The 12,226-nt window shown below is 38.5% G+C and overlaps 1 protein-coding gene across 3 annotated transcripts in view; it reads left to right on the top strand.

Annotated features, from left to right (window-relative positions):
* Positions 1-441: 441 nt before the first annotated feature.
* LOC121646446 (neprilysin-like) overlaps positions 442-12,226 on the top strand; it is a 54,339-nt gene continuing 42,554 nt past the window's right edge. The window contains exons 1-2 of one of the 3 annotated variants that reach the window (XM_041995403.1): positions 442-888; positions 4,979-5,155. In XM_041995403.1, coding sequence (XP_041851337.1) covers positions 846-888; positions 4,979-5,155 — 220 coding nt within the window. In that variant the 5' untranslated portion in view covers positions 442-845. Of the gene's footprint in view, positions 889-3,282; positions 3,299-4,978; positions 5,156-9,692; positions 9,969-12,226 lie in introns of those variants that run through there. The other 2 variants (XM_041995404.1, XM_041995405.1) reach the window with 2 other exon arrangements.

Genomic DNA, 12,226 nt, shown 5'->3' with positions numbered 1-12,226 from the left:
CAATGTGCTACAAGAGTGATTATTTACAATTAAAGCTTACTGAACTCTACTTGACACAGTGGTTTAAATAATAAAAGTAACGACTTAAAGGGTACACATACACAGGCCCTGCTTTGGATCAACAAATCAACACTTATGTGTCCCTAAAACACCTTGATAAATAGATAAAGGACATCACTGTTTTAAATGAGTGTGGGTAATAATTCTAATAAAAGCAGCTGATATGAACTCAGAATGAATAATGTATTTAAATCCCTGCATACTTTGCAGGCATCTGTTCATCAAGTGCTTTGCTTTAAAATCTCTAAAAAGCTGTATGAGAAAGTGCAATGAAGTGCCTCACATCACACCATCAGTGAACACTGACTGAACCTGCGCCCTGAGGCTGTTTAGGCGCAACTCACAGCGAGTGCAGCTCACAGGGTCACTCTAAACGCCGCTCTGACGGAGGAGACATCGCCTCGGTGGACGGAGAACTTCAGCAGGCTACTTCACCGCCTCCTGTGTGTCACGGGCTTTATAGATATGGGATCCCCCCCTCTGTGTGGATCACACACTTAAGCAGTTGCACGCCTCTCATGGATCATTTAAATTCTGCGATCCTATATGGTACAGTACAGTTGCAGTTGGTAGTTGTAGACAGGGGTCTGCGCGCGAGTGTGCGTGTTTGTGTGAATATGCATTCCTAGAATAGAGCCAAAGGACGAAGAAGAGAGAGAAGAAGAGAGGCATGCACGTATCGTGCCTTTTTATGAAGGGGTGAAGCAAATAGATTATCTGTGGCAGATCAATCAGCATTTGTCGCTCCCTTTGTGGATTTGATGGATGTTTGATCAGTGGATGTGATGCCCATATATATCATCGACCGAAAATTTCATGAGATATCTGGTAAGTCGCTCACGCACCCCGAGCGTTACTTGTAACGCGGTGCCATCTGCGTGCGTTTGTGCCTACGTGTGTGTGTGTGTGTGTGTGTGTGTGAGAGAGAGAGAGAGAGAGAGAGAGAGAGAGAGAGAGAGAGAGAGAGAGAAAGAGAGAGAGAGCGTGCGCTTTTATTATTTTCTGCATGTGCGCGTGTGCAGATTTGGTTGACACGGGTCAGCGTGCACCAGTTGATCACTCCACCACCCACCCCCTCGGAGTTCCCAACGTGCAACAGGAGATGAGGAGCTGGCACGCATTTAAGCTTCACGGCTGTAAACCCCCCGCGTGCCCTGCGGGTGTATATTTTTAACACGAGTTTAAACCTTTTTTATTTATTTAAATATATTGTTTGTTTGCTTTTGAAACAACACTGGTCCAGCTGAGTAACTTCTCCGCTTACTTTCTGGTAGCTTATTGGTCCACAAACATCAATCTCAGCTGTTAAGGGACCGATGAGCTTGTGTTTATTTTGCGGGGTAATGTCCCTTTAAAAGTTATTTTTACTTTTGCATTCAGGATGCAATTACAGAAAACCATTAGTAGAGCAATGTAAGAAGTGATCTTAATTTCAGCTAAGTCACATCACCTTTGGCCATGCATGCTTCAAAATGATTTTAGTGTTCAATGTGCAGCTATAAGCCCAAGGAAGGTGTCATTTTGATTTAAAGGAGGCTACATTACTCGTTCCAGCTCATTTGGGTGCATGGCATTCATAGTCATGGCTCACATGAATGAAAATTGTAAAAAAAAAAAAAAAAAAGTGACTTTGTACAAGTAGTCTCATGCTGACATGTCTTTGTGTGTTTGTGTCTGTGTGTGTGTTTGCAGACACATGGGGGTTTTCAGGTGTCTTGGTGAATGATGGGTTTAATTTTGAGGAGGTTTGTGAGATATTCAAGATCTGTCACGTTAGCTATACAGATTGGAAAGTAACAGAAAGAGAGAGTTTTAACTTTTTTCATCTTAGAAATATAGACACAGCTGCACATATATTTCAAAGTGCACTCAGAACATTTTAAAAAGTAAAAACACAAATTGCACTCTACAACTGCAACATTGGATATTCCTCACTCTTCACAGTGTAAACATCCCTAAAGGCATAATTGTCATGCACATATATGATACAGAGGTCCCTAACCTGAATCTGAAGCAGCGTTAGTGAGTGAAGGAGGATTACCTGACTTTAAACATCTACCTTTACTGATTCATAAAAAGAAACATAGCAGAAAACATTATGTATGACTGATAACACAGCAGCGCAAGCTCTCCTTAAGAATCACCATGCCTCAACCTACTGAAAGGAAGTCAACAAACACAATTTTTTTTTTTTACACTTCCTGCTTTCACCCCTTTGCTCTTCTTGTACACATTGCTTCATTCTTTGTTTATGTCCTTTTTCCATTCTAAAAAATCTCTTAGATATTCAATTACTTGACATGCAAAGTGTCAGGAATGAAGTGAGTGCGGATAATGTACAGTCTCTCCAGTGCTGACATGCACACATGCATGGTTTTATTAGAGCCGTGGGACTGCTGTCGAAGCGATCTGTTTTCTCGCAGGCAAAGTTTTTTCCCTCGCCTGCAGAGACAAGGTGACAGGAAGTTTGATTAATATATCAACTTGTGCCATCCTACTGTCTCATCACCTCATTTTATGTCTGCAGTTGCTCATTTTTCAGTTGCCCATCTTCTGATTGTAGAATTGCATCCATTCGCCACTCTCCTATATTAAATCTAACGACCTGTGGTGATGTCATGCATGCTTTAGTGCTGTTGTGGAGCAGAGAAAACAGCCTGGAGGGAGTAGTGTGCAACAATGTGGTTGGATAATGACCATAATCAGGGAAGTTTACTTTACGTTGGTCTATTGTTTTGTCATGCACATGAATGATAGACAATTTGACATTCAGTAAGAATGTACTTATGTGTGATAAATGTGCATGTGTGTGTCTAGTAAATGATGTGTGTGTTCCTTCAAAGCAAGCTAAGAGACTATGGTCATGCATGGCTCTCATCTCATTCTGCTCACAGAAAGACCCACCCATCTGCTTAGACATCTCACTGGCTTGTAAAAGTGTGCTTCAGAGCATTGCTGTGGAAGAGTGTGCGCGCATGAATGTGTGTCTGTGCGGCATTGTTAAAGGATTAAGGATTAATTGCCTTCAGACCTTCAGAGATAGACTTAACTGCTTGTTACTTGAACTTTGTAAAGTTCTCTCTTGGCCCCTGAGAGGAAAACAACACTTTATGGTGTAGAGCAGCAGAAGAAAGATCTTTGTTGTTTTCAGATCTTCAGAAGTGTGTGTGTTTCTTGTTTTTTTTTTTTTTTTTTTCAAATTCCTTTTTATCTTGGTCTAAAGTATACAGCCACAAGGGTAAGAACTTCGATTGTTCTCACCTTTTGCTCCAAGACTGTTATTCTCCTCATTTGTCTTCTTATCCCTGCTATGAGTCTTTTATTTGTTTTTTCTAGTTTCTGTTTTATTTATTCTTTTTTATTATTGTTATTTTTGTTGATGACTGAAATAATCAGGGGACTAGAGGGATTTTTTTCTTTAATTATGTTAGAGTGAATGTTCTACTTGAAAAACATCACATTTTGGAGAGCTTCGATGAGCAAGTTTAATTTTGTGTGATGACTCCAAAGATTAATAGATTTTTCAGACTTGGATATTTAAGTGGTGCTGACAAGAATGTTTGTTTTCAAGATGAGTGAGTTATGAAGGGAACTAATTCTTAATGGCATTTTCTATTATGACCCTATCTCTATCTAATTTAATGCTTGTTTCACGTGGTGTTGCAACTAATAATTTTTATTATCAGTTATTTATGCAATTATTTTCTAATTAGTTTATATGGATGAATGATAAAATGTCATAAAAAGTAATTAATTTCTCAGAGTTAAGAGACACAGCTTCAGATCACAAGTTTGGAGTAATTATCAGAACAAAACCAGTAAAACATTTCACCTCATCACTTGCTGACATTTGCTCAGGAGCTCTTGGGTGGAATAATTTTAAGGTTTGTGAGGTCTTGTAAAGTTTCGTTTTAATAAGTTTAATCTGGATGTTTTAGGGTGAGGACTTTTAAACAGTTCATAAAGCCTCAGTGGGTGTAAATTGTATTTTAATGCCTTCAGAAGAGTTTCAAATGGAAATGTTTCTAACAAGTGAAAACAATGAATCAATAAAAATTCACATTTTGAACATTTCACCAAGCAAATGAGGATCTGATAAGAAAGAGATAGCATGACCCTTTTTTTTTTGCAGCCATTTGGTACAATGAGTAACACTGCAGCACTAAGTTGCTGATATAAGGCCATAAAGGCAATTTAACGATTTACTTTATCTTTAAAGAAGCAAGCTTGAAGCACAGTTCTCAAGATTTATGGTTGGCTGCACACAGTCAATATATTGATTCATGTCACTAATAAATGGGTTCAAATCACATGTTCACATAAACCACATTGTTCTTTGTAGGTGCAGAAATAAAGTAATTCAGTAATCTCTTATTTTCAACAGAGACTGTAGTAAATTATAAAAGATAATTAAAAAAGATAAAAAAAATTTACTCTTTTGTTGTACTGTTGTTGTGAGCGCATTTAATTCTGGTTAAAAAGAAGACAAAAAAGGTCATAGACGGTCAGACTGCATCTCAGCCAGTTTTCAACTAGAAATCAAAGCTGAAATTCCAGTTGGTGCTCTCTGGGTTACCCAAAAAGATGTTACATTTCTTTGTTCTGCACCCATTTTCTCTTCCATTTTTGGGGTAACCACGGTGATGGTGACATTTTCATTTAGTTACCGTCTTATGGTATCTATTTCAGACATAGAACGGTTTCTATTGAGGTATAAAGGTTACCCTTCAATTAAAAAAAAAAAAAAAAAAAAAATCAAATGTTTAGCTTTAATGAGTTGGGATTGAGAACTGGTTGAAAGTGGATTGAGCTTATGTTGAAATAAACAATAAATAAATAAATAATGTAATCAAATTAAACAAGAAGTTGGCTTGTAAAATAAAAAGATTAGTTGACTAACTGTTCAGTCTCTCCTTAGGTGAGTTGATACAGCCGGCTGCTGAAGGAAGAGACCTGAGAATGACAGAGACAAACACCCCCAAATCGGCTAAGAAGCCCCGATGGACCTCCCTGGAGATCAGCCTCATCACCATCGTCTCCTTGCTCTTTATTGTTGTTATTGCTCTCATCATCCTCTTTGCCACCCAGAAGACCGGTGAGTGCTGTAAAGATTAGTAATGTGTGCTGATGATGAAAAGCGAAGAGCATTTGAAATCTTGACCAAGCTCTTGAAAGTTTGGTAAAACTTCACAGAAACTGATTTTAACAATAAAACAGAAAAAAAAAAAAAAAAACAATAAGTTTTCATTTCACCGTAATATATGTTAACTCTGCATGTGACCAATACCTCCAGCTGAGTTGATGGTTAATAGTAAACACAACAGAGCATGACCAAAAGATGCACTTTGCTCAGGTGTTACCACACACATGAATTATGTTTTTTTAAGCACCGTTCTAAACTACAGTATCTGGTATAGAACCAATAAATAAATAACTAAATAAATGTGTGTGCAAAGGCTTTGTAATGTTTCATGTCTCAAAAACTCTCAAGTCAAATTATATCAGGCTTTATAAACTATAAAGAACCTCGAAAGCCCATTTTTGCTGTTATCCATTCAACATTAAGACAGATGGATTATGTGAAACCAAGAGCAACAATCCTCTTTTCTTTGCTGCAGAGACTTATCATACCTCCTAAAGATCAGTGTCATGGTGTTTTGGTAAGAGAACATAAAAGTTCTCAAACTTGTTCTCACACGATTTAGGTTATATAATACGATTAAGAATTTTATTAAGCACCTCTTCATTAAAAAAAAAAAAAAAAAAACTTGCTGTAGTTTAAAGTAAGGAGTCCAGTAGTGTTGGAGTATCAATGATAACAAGCAGCTGATCTAAATGTTATTTATTGACTTCTGCAGAATTAAAATGAGTGCAGTTGATTTAATGCAGAGTATTTTGTCATACAAATAATGGGATAGATAAATATGAATGCTTGCTGATGGCTTATCTAGGATGTGTTGTGATCAGTGGCTAGGGAGAAGAAGACTTGGGCAAGGGCGGACTGACGTACGGGGAAACCGGGGAATTCCCCGGTGGGCCGACAGCCTGGCCGCTTTGAAATTAATATATCAAAATTGATGCGGCCTACACAACTGACAGTTGGGCCTCCTCAATGAACGGTTTATAAGGGTAAGGGTGGGCTGCTTTTGGGCTGAGCTAACGTGATAGGCTATACTTGTGGAAGTAATGACATTTCACCTATCACTGGCACCACCTATGATAATGGCCAATCGTCTTGGGTCCCTCCCTGTGAGTGGGTGTGTCCCACGTGGTTCCCCAGGCTTTTAGAATTGTCACTCACACGTCAATCAACACACTTTTGCGACATGGATGACCCGAAGCAGTCTGGAATAAAGGAGCACAGAAAACAAGCAAAAAAAACGGAAAGGTGGAGCTGAAAAATTAAGAGATAAAAGGAAAAAAGCGCTCGAAGAAGATGCATCCACAAGCAAAAAAATTACAGATATGTTTGGTGGTCGTGGTGCTCCCATTGCATCCTCCATTTGAACCCAGCCTCCAAAAGCAGAAGACTGTTAAGTACTCAATACACTGATAGTACTTAATAAACTCAACTGATAGGATGTTGAGTTTACTATAAGTTTTGTTATTCCATTTCATAAATGTTTGAAGTGACATTATTCCTATCTTTAATATATTAATAAATAAACATTTTTTAAAATGGCTTTTTGTCGTAATAACGTTCACCTATAGTGGCTTATTTATGGTATAGATAATCTAATTCTAATGTCCAACATCCTGCTGAATCAATGAGTACTGAAGTTATAGAATCATTTAATTGTCAGCATTAAAATCCCAGCAGACATAAATGTTGCTTTTTAGGTTTGTAAAAAACACTTACAGTTACTGATAAATGCATCAATCAAAACACCAAATGCATACATTGTTTTTTTTTTTCATTGAGTTACATAAAACTTGTGCTGGCAGCAGCCTTGCTCCCCAGACTCAGAATTAAGTGGGCTGGTCTGACACTGACTCCCGGGCTGCTTTCTCCCCCCAGTCCGCCCCTGGACTTGGGGTGAGGCAGGTGAGTATCCAAGAGGACATAGGACCCTAACAAATGAAAGAAAGGGAGTCAAATAGAGCATGAGCTTGATGAAGGTTGCAGAGATTATTGCAGCCTGTAATGAATAGCCTGATTGTGAATGTCAAGCTCATATAGTGACTTAAAAGCTTCCAATGTGGAAAGAATAGATTGAAAAGTTCTCGGCAAATGTGCCAGACATTTGAGGTTTAGGGAAAGTACACACCGAATCACAATTTCATAGCCATTTTCTCTGTTTCTATAATGAAGGTTGAGATGAGGTGTCTGCAGCTAAGCTGGGTTGGACATATTCAGCTGGCAACTCATAAGGGATACACAAGATGTAAACAGGAAATGAGATTTCACGCTGATCAGATTTACTTCTTTGAAAATGAGAGACCCAGGTATGAATAGTAATGTCTGAAACACTAGACAGGAGAGAATTTAAAGAGAAAGTTGAAACCTGACAGGTACATCTGGATAGTGGAGGAATGTATTTTTAAAATGGAATGAGCAAGGCTAATATTGCAGCGAAATGACGAAGGAACAGGCAGTTGGCAGACACTATGATAGGCCCTAAAAGAGTTTGAGCTAAGCAGTTAGGATGAGAGCAGGTGTGGGGCAAGGGTGTTAAAGATGGCTTCTTTGTGAAGTGTTTGAAGGGTTAGATAGCTGTTACGCTAGTTGATGATGTTGGTTGAAAACATTAGGACTGGAGTAGGACAGATGTTCATTTCTGGGGTGAAGAGTCTGAACTTCTAGAGGAAAAAGTAAGAGAGTGAGTCAATGATGGCAAATAGTCTGAGAAATTGTGTGTCTGATCTCATTACGGGTTGTATCTAGAATTTCAAATGCCAGGCCCACCCTCAGTTAAGCATTGACACGTCACATGAATCCTGCCTCAGTGGCTTCTCTAGAGGGAGGTGGCTGATGAAAAGAGCAATGGGCCCAGCTTCTACATCTAAGAGTGACACTTGTGGATCGTGGCTCTGTGCAATGGAGTAGAGATGCTTGAATATGGAAGCCAGTGAAACTGAGGAGCATACACTGTGGAGTGCAGTCGGCTAGAGGCTTTGCTGCTTCTGAACACTGATGGTGCATGAACTGAAGCTCCATAAGATGTGCCACTTAAGGAGGTGATGCCCAATACTGAAGTCTTACTGTTAATACAGTCATGTGACTGGCTCAGTATTTAAATTGTAAACAGTGCAGCAATGTAATATTTTCATTAGTTCAACAGAAAAAGGTGCAAATAAAATGTGAAAATTAAAAGACCCAGGGACAAAAGGTCAGAAATGAGTTGCATTTGTTCATGCTTATTTCATTTGAGTTTAAAATCTCCAGTAAACAAAAATGGAGGTCTGTGGGTTGTGGACTGTTCCTTGGTTGGTTTGCAACAGCAAGATATCTTCTTGAGACAGATTTTTTTTATTGTATATTTTATTTAAATTGTTGATGTAAGGGGAAAATGCTAATACACATTGAGGGTCTCAAATATATTATACAATTGGAATATTATTTAAGAATGAAAACATTAACAGTAGTGATTTAAACTTGTTAAAATAAATAAAAAGATCCAACAAGTTATCTGTTTAGATGCTTTTAATGATTTAATTGAAAAAGTGTGGCACATTCTGCAGAAGATATAACAACAAAGATAGTTCTTTTACCAACTTTATTTATAGTTAAACAGAGCATTATGCATATATCTGCCTTTAACTTTTTGACTCAAACATTTTTCAGTCATACTTTTACTTTTAAAAATCCCACAATGGCTGTTTTACTGAATATTTAATGACGCCTAGCCTCAATATGCACCCTTGCCAACTAAATCTAGGCCTGTTGAATTGATGTGAGCTGATCTCAGGGACACATATACCCAAGTATGAACTCAAGTATGACAAGCTGAACTCAGCCAGATATTTATTGTGGCATTTACTTATTTTATAACCATATTTGATACTGTATAACGAAACAGGATGATTTTGTCTTAAGAATGATGGAGACTCTTGTTTGAAAATCAACACAAAAACCTAAAACTAGCAGAAAGATGAAAATCACTTTCCAAAATTTCAGCATCAGTGCAACACAGCTTCACGTTTTATCCCGTTAAACGTGAATAGTGGCAGTTAACCCGATACTATGTGCAGCTTTAAAGGACTCCAAGAGTGATGTCTGTCTCAGCAGCACCTGCCCCTCTCTTCTCCTCCTCGTCCTAATTTCATTATATTCTGTGTTATGATAGACTCTGGTTTCTGTTTAAGAAGGTCTGTGGTGTTACTACAATACCTCTAAGATTCATCATACAGTGCGCAGTTGGATTTCGATTTATGCACCATCTCAGGCCATGAAGCTGTAGCTTAAACCTTTAAAGACAGATTTGTCCTGACAAATCTAACATGGGAAGATAAAAAAAAAGTTTCTGCAGGCTTATATGCAGAGTTTATTTATTACGTGAATGGAGTCCGTTGATGCGGCACGAAACGTGGGTCAGTAAATGAAATTAACAAAGTTAATTAACAAAGACTCATCAGCTGTTTCTAGGAGTGGTCGAGGCGTGGCGTGGCCCTGCTCTCGAGACCAAAGTAGGCTAAATTCACTTCGTTAATCAAGTCAAGTGTGTAGGCACATGCTGCCCTGAAGGCAGGTGTAGCAGCGTCCTGGCCCAGCGGCAGGTTCTTGGGAGTGATTTTAAAGCTCCCTGTGGTATTCTTTCACGAGAACTTTTTGTTAATATTTCTGATTACTTCCGGGATAATCATGGGAAAATTGACTCTCCTGCTGCTGATGAACTGGACTATCGAGCTGCTGCTGCTACCTGCAATAGCAAGAGGTGGAAGTGTGTTACGGAAAAGGAACAGCTGTGGTGAGATAATATAGTAGCATGCCAAGGGTCGCTAAAAATCTGAATAAAGCGCTTAAAGAAAACCAGAGAAAGAAGATGAGTTAAGCATTATGCTAATAGTGATTTGATCAGAACACGCAGGTGTATCAGGTGTTTCGTATCATAATTATCATGACCAATTATACTTCAAATATGGGTAAATGTGGAGGATATAAAACGGATTTGCATGTTTGTATTTCACAGAGCTTTGTTACTCATTAAGAGTCACAACACATAATCTGAAGTAGAGACTAAATAATACACACAGTGATGGATTATAATTCGTGCTTTTCAAGGCATACAAATTGTGCAGACCAAAAATGTGAATCCCTCCTATAACTTTAGTGAAGAAGAAACTTTTCCATATAGTGCTTTGTCTTGGTTTACGCAAAGGCTCCAAACCAGCATTATGACCCTTTAGGATTACATTAACCTAATACACCACATAAGTAGTTTTTAGATGGACATGGAAAATAAAATCTAAAACCACTTGCACACAATAACTTTCGTTCATGCTCTTTAATAAGTACATATCAGATTTCATGCCTATGAATTTTATAATTTAACATGCTTAGCTTTACACTTGAGCTGAACTAGACAGTTTTGTTTCGATTTTATGCAAGTTATGTTTTCATTTTCAGCCTCCTGAAACCCAAATTTCACCATCTGGATTACCACTGTCTTGCTCTCCTTTACTCTTGTTTTTTTTTTTATATATTTTGTTTGTCACTACCAAATAGAAAACGGATAATTTTTATAACCCTTTTGTTTATAACTCCTGGCAAGAAAGGTGGAGGTGGGGTCCCTTTAGGGAGTTTTATAGTGGTCGGCCACTGTCATTGCAAACTCTCCACATTGTCTCTGCTTTATCTTGATTTAAAAGTTGGTTGACCTTCAGAGGCCCCCTTCTGGCTTAGGGCCCCAAGCATTTGCCTGGTTTGCCTGTTGGCAAATGCACCTCTGATGTATATGAATAATTTATATAAAGATAGTCCAGGTCCAGCAACCAGTTATTTACACTAGTGTTTCTCAGTCCTGGTCCTCAGGGGCCACTGCCCTGCATGCTTGAGGCTAGAGGTAACCCTACTTTAACACACATGGATTAAAAAAAGACTGTCTCTTTTAACAGGCTTGCAATTGACTTGATGAGGAAGTTCATTAGTCTCAATCAGGTGCGTTGGAGTGGGATCACATCTAAAGCTTGCAGGGCAGTGGCTCCTGAGGACCTGGATTGGGAAACACTGATTTACACTACACTGGTGTTTAACTGAATCATATTACTCACTGAAAAAGTGGGCTGAGATTTATAACTAAACTTTGAGAGACTTCAAAATTCATAGCAGAATCATTTGGGTGGAACTAGAGTGATTGAGCAGCATCTACAGATTATGCTGCTTAACAAGGAGCACCAGAGCTCACTGAGTTTTTAATAGTGTAATCTGATCAAGATTTCAACCCTACCGTGTCTTCAAATGAAGTGTGCTGCATATAATTATAGGAATTTTAATTTAATTGATCATTGTGCAAATGGTTCCTTTTTTATGCTGTCTTCACATTTATTGAACTCATTGATGCCCTAGTTCAGGGGTGCCCATGTCCTCAAGAGCTACTATCCTGCAACTTTTAGATGCATCTCTTCTCCAACACACTTGAATCAGATGGCTGAAATGGCTCTCCTGTATGTCATTCAGCTCTGCAGAGGCCTGTTAATGAAACATTCATTTGATTCAGCAGTGTGAGAAGGGATACATCTAAAAGTTGCAGCGTTGTAGCTCTCAAGGACTGGACTTGGACACCCCTGCCCTAGTTGGTCTATGACCTGATCTTACTAACCCCTCTTTGTGTACACATGGCACTTCTGAATGATGTGAAGCATAATCGTAGAGACATAAATTTAATTCAGTCTACAAATGTTCCTTTTTATGCTGCTGTAAGCTCTACTGATGTTTGTCATGTGTCTGGAGATTGTGTGGGTTATTGGTGCTTCTTAATAAAGTTCCTTGTGGGTAAATATTTGAGAAATATAACAGGAAAGGGCATCTAATTAAGAGTGATGGAGTTGGTTGGTTGAGTTTTTTTTTTGCGGTCCTGTAATTTATAAATGCGTAAGCTGCCTTGTCAGGAAAATGAGAATTCAGTGACTTGCTTTTGTTTGTAACTATGTGTGCACTCGACCGTGATCACATTGTGAAAAAGTGTAGTAAAGGTCATATAGCAGTTTGCTGCTGTGTCAGTGCATC

Source organism: Melanotaenia boesemani, chromosome 9 (genome assembly GCF_017639745.1).
Source record: "Melanotaenia boesemani isolate fMelBoe1 chromosome 9, fMelBoe1.pri, whole genome shotgun sequence".
NCBI classification, from domain to species: Eukaryota; Metazoa; Chordata; class Actinopteri; order Atheriniformes; family Melanotaeniidae; genus Melanotaenia; species Melanotaenia boesemani.
This window is presented reverse-complemented; position numbering and strand designations above follow the sequence as displayed.